The sequence below is a fragment of the Clarias gariepinus genome, chromosome 6 (genome assembly GCF_024256425.1).
Source record: "Clarias gariepinus isolate MV-2021 ecotype Netherlands chromosome 6, CGAR_prim_01v2, whole genome shotgun sequence".
NCBI lineage: Eukaryota > Metazoa > Chordata > Actinopteri > Siluriformes > Clariidae > Clarias > Clarias gariepinus.
Window position 1 is genome coordinate 31,508,052 of NC_071105.1, and position 7,730 is coordinate 31,515,781.

At 38.3% G+C, this 7,730-nt stretch overlaps 1 protein-coding gene across 1 annotated transcript; it reads right to left on the reverse strand.

Moving 5' to 3' along the window:
• Positions 1-3,973: 3,973 nt before the first annotated feature.
• On the reverse strand, positions 3,974-6,443 carry LOC128526123 (protein GVQW3-like). The gene is made up of 2 exons (XM_053497710.1): positions 6,412-6,443; positions 3,974-4,489 (listed from the first exon to the last, which is right to left on the reverse strand). Exon 2 carries the CDS (start codon positions 4,480-4,482, stop codon positions 4,135-4,137), a length of 348 nt encoding a protein of 115 aa, XP_053353685.1. The 5' UTR covers positions 4,483-4,489; positions 6,412-6,443; the 3' UTR covers positions 3,974-4,134.
• Between the last annotated feature and the right edge of the window lie 1,287 nt (positions 6,444-7,730).

Genomic DNA, 7,730 nt, shown 5'->3' on the forward strand with positions numbered 1-7,730 from the left:
TCAAGAAGAAGATTTACTATTTAAAATTCTTAATTAAGTCACTCCAAAATTTTATTTCTCCAATAAATACACAAGAGCCTTAGCTGCCAGTAAGTCGGGTTTGCAGCGGTATTGTGTGTGCATTGTTGTGTGCATTTCACGAAACAAAGTGTTTTTACACACATGCATGTCCCCAGATAACACCACAGTTGTGCAGCTTGGAAAAGTATTAGCAGGTTTTAAATGATGCCTTGTTTCTGTATGTCTCAATAACTCTCTTTGTCATAGTTCAAAATTATTTGTTATAAATAGTTTGTGCTAAGACAGTATTGTCACACCATGCTGCAAATCCCAATTATATGGATTAATTTTCAAAACAAAAAAATAAATGAACGGAAGAGAAATCCATATCAATATTTTGTTTGACTAACCTTTGCCTGCAAAACCAAAATAACCATCAGTTCTTCTAGGTACACTTGCACACAGAAGTCAGCAGGTAGGTTGTTGGACAAATCTCACCTGAATGTAGTCTCCCTTAAATCTTTGTGTGTAATCCCTGAAAGACTCGATATTTAGATCAGGGCTCTGTGGAGGCCAAACCATCACTTCCAGGACTTCTGTTTTTTTCTACAATAAGGATAGTTCTTAATGACATTGGCTGTATGTTTGGAGTCCTGCTGCAAAATAGATCTACGGCCAATCAACCTCTGTGATGGTATTTTATAATGGATAAGTATCTGCCTGGTTTTGAAAAAACGTAGCCCCAAACTTGCAAGGAACCTCCACCATGCTCAATGTCGCCTGAAAACACTCATTACCGCTCTAAAGCCCACTGTAAAGTGAACTGCCTCCTGCTACAGCCAAATATTGGACTCCACCCCAGTTCCTATGTTTTTATGCACATTTGAGTCGCTTAGCCTTGTTTCCACATCAAAGGTATTGCTTTTGAACTGCAAGTCCACTTCTGGCCAGACCTCTCATGACAGTAGATGGGTGTACCTGAGTCAAACTGGTTTCCACCAGCACTTTGCTGATGGCAGTGCTGAAAATCTTCTGATGTCGAAGGTAAGTTGCTGACCATTGTGTCCATGGTCCTAAGCATTGCCAGTTTCATTGAGCTTCTTCGAAATCTCCTGGAAAGCGCATCTTGCAACCTCAGTCTGCTTTCAAATTATTGCCTGGCAGAGACCTGGCTAATGCTCTAAAAATAATTACCCTATATCTTATTGCAGTGCTCAGTCTTGCCATAGTGTATCACCAGTGACATGAAACTCTTCCATAATTTCACTTTAGTAGCAGAATTTGGCTGTTTCTCACTCAGGTTTAAGCCTGTCACACAACTGTTTCTTTTTCAGTAAATGTCTGTATTTCAACTTAAGTATGAAATCTATGGGCGTTGGCACAATTTTTTAGGTAATGACTGTATTTCAACCTAAATATGAAATTGATAATCATTAAGCACCTGCCAGACTGTAAGTAAAAGAATTTATGCTAGTTTGAAGCCAAGGACTAGTCATACCAAACATTGATTTGATTTATATATTTTTTTGCTCACTTTGCATTTTGTAGGTTGATAAAAATGAACAAATAAAATATGTACTTTTTTAAAAATCATTCTTACTTTACTTCATTTTTTACATCTGCCTAAAACTTTTGCACAGTATTGCATACAGTGCTATGCAAAAGACACATGCAAATAAATACTGTAGGGCAAGGATGCCTTTAAAAAAACTATAAAGACCAGTAAATAGTAACTAATGAAACAAAGTAACTAAGTATTTGGTGTGACAACACTTTGAGTACTCTTTGAGGTACAATTTGTGCACTTTAATAAGGAAATTAGCTACTAAGTTTTACCAAGCAGTGTGCAGAACCACCCACAGTTCTTCTTAGGATTTTGCAACTGCTTTTTCCAGGAGCTTTCATTCCGTTTTTTTAATGAATTATATGTATTTTTTTATATGCAGTGGAACCTCGGATTGCGAGTAATGCGGTTTGCGAGTGTTCCGGAAGACAAGAAAAGATTTTTAATACATTTTGACTTGGAAAACGAACAAGTCTTGGTTTACGAGTACCAAGTATCATGTAGCACGCATGCGCTTTTTGTTTTGACGCTGAGCGTCACGTAGTCACAACTGAACCAATGTTTTTTTCTCTCTTTTGCGCTGCGGAATTGTGGGTAATCATCTCCCCTACTGGGTCTTTGTGCGCGTCTCTAATTGGTATAATCAACAATCAAATCCGTGCATGCATGTACTGTTTACTATAACACTGTGACCACGTGTGTCTACGTAAACTTATTTTATTTTGTGTTTGTACAGCGCGAGTACCGTTTATTATAACACACATGTGTGCGCGCGTGTAAAGCAAAAGAAAGTCCCATTAGTCCTCTGTGTGTCAGCATGCCGTTATGTGTGCGCGCGCCATTGGACACCAAGCCCCTTCACATACACCCAGTGTGAAACTCAAATACCTCTCACTGTAGCTTTACACACATACACACACGCACACAGCGCCTGCTCGCATAAACGGAAACACTTATCTGTCAGGATTTATTTTTAGTTTTTTTTTTTATGTAAAATGCAGGTTAATTTGTTTTATTTTTGCTTTATATTTTGTATTAATTATTTTTATGTATTTATTTTATTTTCTGCGGAACAAATAATTTGAGTTTCCATTATTTCTTATGGGAAAAAATCGCTTTGATTTCAATGTGGGTTAAAATACAAGCCCACTTCCAGAACGAATTATGTTTGTAATCCAAGGTTCCACTGTACATCATTTTTTATTTTTTATTTTTTTTTCTGGCATACACATATTATCACACTTATAAATATTAAAGTTATTAAATTATTTAAATACACCTTATAAACTGAGTAAAAAGCAGTAAAAAATCCCAGTAAAAAAAGTAGACCTGAATAACTTATTTAGTACAACAACGTATAAAATTGAGGATGTATAATAAAAAATGCAAGGTTAACCATAAGTTAAAACATTGAGTAGATAAAACTTAAATGCAAGTTAGGCTAAACTAAAAACTAGATAATTATTTAAGAAAAACAAATGTGCTACATTTAATAAGCTTATTTTTAAAACTGCATTTACTTTTTTACATTTTTTAAACTGTTACATCAATATCTAAAAAAAAACAAATTATCAGCAAAGCAGCTATACACAATAAGATTTTACTTAAACATTTTTTTTTTTTTTTTTATAAATTTAGTCCTGTCCAATTCTTTTTTCCCCGATTTTCTCCCCAATCTAGTAGTGGCCAATTACTCCCCGTCACTAGGAGGCTTCCACACACATCAAGGCTACTACAACCACTCAGTCGGGAGGACGAAAGCTATCCCGTGTTTCCTCCGCACCACGTGACGCGAGCCGACCGCATCTTTTCGAACTGCTCGCTCACGCAACGTTAGGGGCGGAGTAACACACTCGGGGGAAAGCGCTAGCCGCTCCTTCCGTGTGTGCGAGCTCACAGACGCCCCTGATTGGCTGTAGTGCCGTGACTTATGTGGGAGCGCGAGTACCTCTCATCCCTTCCCCCTGAGAGAGCTCGGCCAATCAGCTCTCTCTGTGCCTCCGGCTGTGAGAGGAAAACAGCATCACCCGGGGTTCGAACCAGCGATCTCCGGATAATAGGGCGAGCGCTTTACCACTGCGCCACTCGGAGGCCTAGATTTTACTTAAACATTTATGTGCCAAATTTGACCAGTGTAACACATGACATGAAGTCTAAACTTAAGTTTAAGTGGTGTTTATGAATGGTTGTGTGTACAGTTCTCACAGATACTGTAGATCCCTCTCTTCCTAAAGTTGATGAGAAGTTATCCGTTTATTTTCAAGGACCAGACGTTCCAAGGATGACTGCTGTGGCCTCCAAGACACTTCGGTCAGGGTCGTCATTCACAGATATACTGTACAGCCTTCTTTAAACATTTGCGCCATTGAAAAGTTTTACTTGGAGTCTCATCTTACTGTGCTTGGCGCCTTCTCTCACAAGGAATTTCATCAACAGTATTAAATTGCACATGTTGGTGGAGCAACTCTTCCTCTATACAAAGGTTCTACTCAACTTCGTCTCCATCACAAGCTATGTTTTTGAAACCAATTCCCAATAAAACTCAGGAATGCACTGCTGTACTCAGTTCTTCACCTTCTCCGATACCCTAAGTCTTTAACCATCTTCTGAATGGCACTGTGACCACAGTCTAGTTGTGCTGCAAGCTCACGGATTGTGACTTGTCTGTCTGTGCGAATCAGTTCGTCCACTTGCTGGCGATTCTTGTCAGTGGTAGCGGTTGTTGGTCTGCCACTACGTGGTTTGTCTTCAATGCTGTTTTCCCCTTCTTTAAACTTCTTCATCCATCTGTGCACATTGCTCTTGTCAATGGTGCCATCTCCGTAAACATTCTGTAGCCTTCTGTGGATGTCAGACAGTCTGCACCCCTCCTTCGTCAAAATCTCAATGACCGCACGTTGTTTCTGCTTGGAATCCATTATTTGCCTGCAAAGACGAAGAACAGGAAGAAGAGTTCCTATAGAAAAAGATTTACTCTACCAACATGTGCAACTTGAACCAAGTGTGTCAGTAAATAAAATATTATGTCCATGTTGCATCACTTTTGTACAGTCCTCGTACATTGTTTGCTTTTTAGAGTACTTGAACTTTTGTCTTTTAAAATTTTGACCATGTACTTAGTACTTCATTTTGAGTAAAAAGTTTTTAAAAAATGTAATAAAAAAAATAAATAAATAAAATAATTGATATTGGGTTTGTCCCTTTTGTACAAAGCTATGCAACATTATACAACAATTGGCTTTCCATCACCCGTTTGCATGTCACATATTTCATGTCACCACATGGGTTAATTAACCTCGTAATTGCCCTGATTCTAGTCTGTATGTGGGCGAGGGAGGGGACTGACTGGGAATGTCTCTCATTCAGACGTATGAGATGAGGAGGGAGGGAGCTTGTGCTCGTCAACTTAGTTTGACTGCAGGAAAGCAGGGAGGAAAAAAAAAAGCGCATAAAACTTTATACAGCAATGCAATTAATAAAATCTCTAACACTGCGAAATGCCACAGAATAAATTACAGATTATTCATTACACTGTGATTATAAACTGAACTGTACAGTTTCACAGACATATTTCTTCCTTCTGTTAGGTGTAAAATCGTTAAAAATATCATACACCCGGTCTACACACCACTGAGGGGAAGTGGTTTAGTCGTGACTCACAATTTGAAGTGTGTAATATCCTGATGCTTGTCAAAAACAAACAAACAAAAAAAAAGTTAAAAGCCATTAGGGTCAAATTTTACTTTTACTTACTAAAAAATAAAAGAAAAAAACAGGGATGTACAATAGTTATCTTTTTATAATATTATGTACTTGGTGAAATATAGGCGAGTGTAAATATGTTTAATCAGCCTTGCTGTGTATAATTTCATATCCAGTGTCTTATGTCATAAACTTAAAGTTAATTTAAGGGGTTTTTTTTGTTTTGTTTTTTTGCTTTGCGCTGGACACTGAAGTGGGGTTGAGCGGCACGGTGGCTTAGAGGTTAGCACTGTCACCTTACACCTTCAGACTCGCGGGGCCGATTCCCGCTTCAGGTCTGTGTGCATGGAAGTTTGCATGTTCTGCCCGTCCTTAGTGTCCGAGTTTCCTCGGGGTACTCCGGTTTCCTCCTACAGTCCAAAGACATGCAGATTAGGCTAACTGGTGTTGCACCAGTTAACCTAATCTGCATGTCTTTGGACTGTAGGAGGAAACCGGACACACGCGCACACACACACACACAGTAACCAGCCTAACTGTCCTAGCCCCAAATTGCCTGTAGTGTGTGAATGAGTGTGTACGTGCATTTACGTATCTAGAATAAAAAAAGAATGATAACCTCATTAATTAATGATTGATTAATCAATTAATTAATAACACGCACACACCCATTTCTGTTTCAGGGGGTTACCAATCCTACCTAAAACATGCCTAAAACACCACTTTTATTTTAAACAGGTTTGATTCAGTATGTGTGTGATGTGGAATGTTACGAATGCGTTATTTATTTATTTTTTTTTAAATATGCTACTTTACCAACATCTGGCGCGTGTTAAATTACCACCCGTTTTACACGACCACGCCCACCTAGAAATCGGATGGAAAAGCTGGACATGCACGCGCATGCGGCACGGTCTTAAAACAAATGAATCGCTCCTTTTACACCAAATTTAAATTAGCTGTTTTAACGGTGCGTTAGCTATTCAGTTTGGTACAATAGACACCAGGACTTTGCTATGTAGCTATCCTGAACGTTAGCCGTCCAACGCGGCTGCGACAGTATTTATTAAAGTGATGTACACTCTATAAAGCTGCGCAGACCACTGAGTGAACATTTCGCTAACTTTTGCGAGCTGCCTACTCACCAGGATCTGCAACGAGTGCTCCAATAGGTTCTTGCGCGCTCCCGCCGCAGCGTGTGCGTGTGTGTGTGCGCGCGCACGCTCTTGTTGCTACGGATGTTGCTAAGCAGATTTCCCACCAGGATCCCGGACCCTGTCTCTGCGCGTTACTCTGTTTATAGCGGCTACGTCGTGACGTTAAGCGAGACGTGATTTAAAGAACTTTAACTGATCAGTATAATTAATCCATTCTCAAATATTCTGAAATGTATCAAAATATTAAATGTACAGTATGTTCAAAATATAGCTTATTAGTCAAAGCTAATTTCTTTCTTTTTTTATTGTGAAATATTTCAATAATATTGAAATGTCAATTTAAAACAAAATTAAGAGTTGGGTTGTTAGCCATTTATTTTTTACAAGGTCATGTTAATCATGGTTAATATACAGGTACAAATAATTTAGAGCAGAAAATTGTGCCTCATTCCTAGATGGAATGGAAAGTGTTGGTTCAGATGAGGAGATGAAGACAGGGCTAGAGTTAAAGAGCCAGAGACATTGAGCCTCTCTATTCTGTTTGAATGTGGGTCACAATAATTCAACAGGTAATGGTGTAAATTATGTTGGTTTATGGCTTAAAATTTTTAATTTTGTTCCATATTCTCCTGTTTACCTTTGACCAACTGCTCATCTAGGTGTCTTAGCAGTTGTAATACTCAGGGTAATACTATGGCATGTACCACAATGCTTTAGTGAATACTATGATACTTATTGCAGCAAGTATCTCATATGGCATATATGTGCACTACCAGTCAAAGGATTGGACAATCTTAATTCCATGGTCTTTTTAGATTTTTATGTCTTTCTACAATGCTGAAGGCATCAAAAATATGCCATATCCTCTTTTGAACAGTTGATATTGAGATGTGTCTGCTACTTATGCCCTTTAAAGCCTTCATAACAACTCTAATCTGAATCTGAGGTGCTATAAAATGATTTTCTTCTTTTGCTTTCCTGGGATGGTCTTCATGAGAGCCAATTCATCATGGTCCTTGATGGGTTTTTGTTTAAATGCACTTGATAATACTATTCTAGCAAGAACTGTTCAAGAAGAGCTGACCCTTATGTCTTAAAATAATAACCTACTGTTGTTGTTACTTAGTTACCTAATGCTTTATGTAGTATTTCATATTTTTGGAAAAGAAATTCAATATTGTTTTAGAATGTAGAAAATACTGTACCATATTAAATATGTTAGTACATACTACTGGCATAGTACAGGCAGCACAATATCGATTCCTGCTAAACTTTGAACCTTCCCACTGTGGTACCCAATAAATACC

Excerpts from the sequence above, each read along its gene's own strand:
- LOC128526123 (XM_053497710.1), bottom strand. The coding sequence starts at position 4,482 with ATGGATTCCAAGCAGAAACAACGTGCGGTCATTGAGATTTTGACGAAG.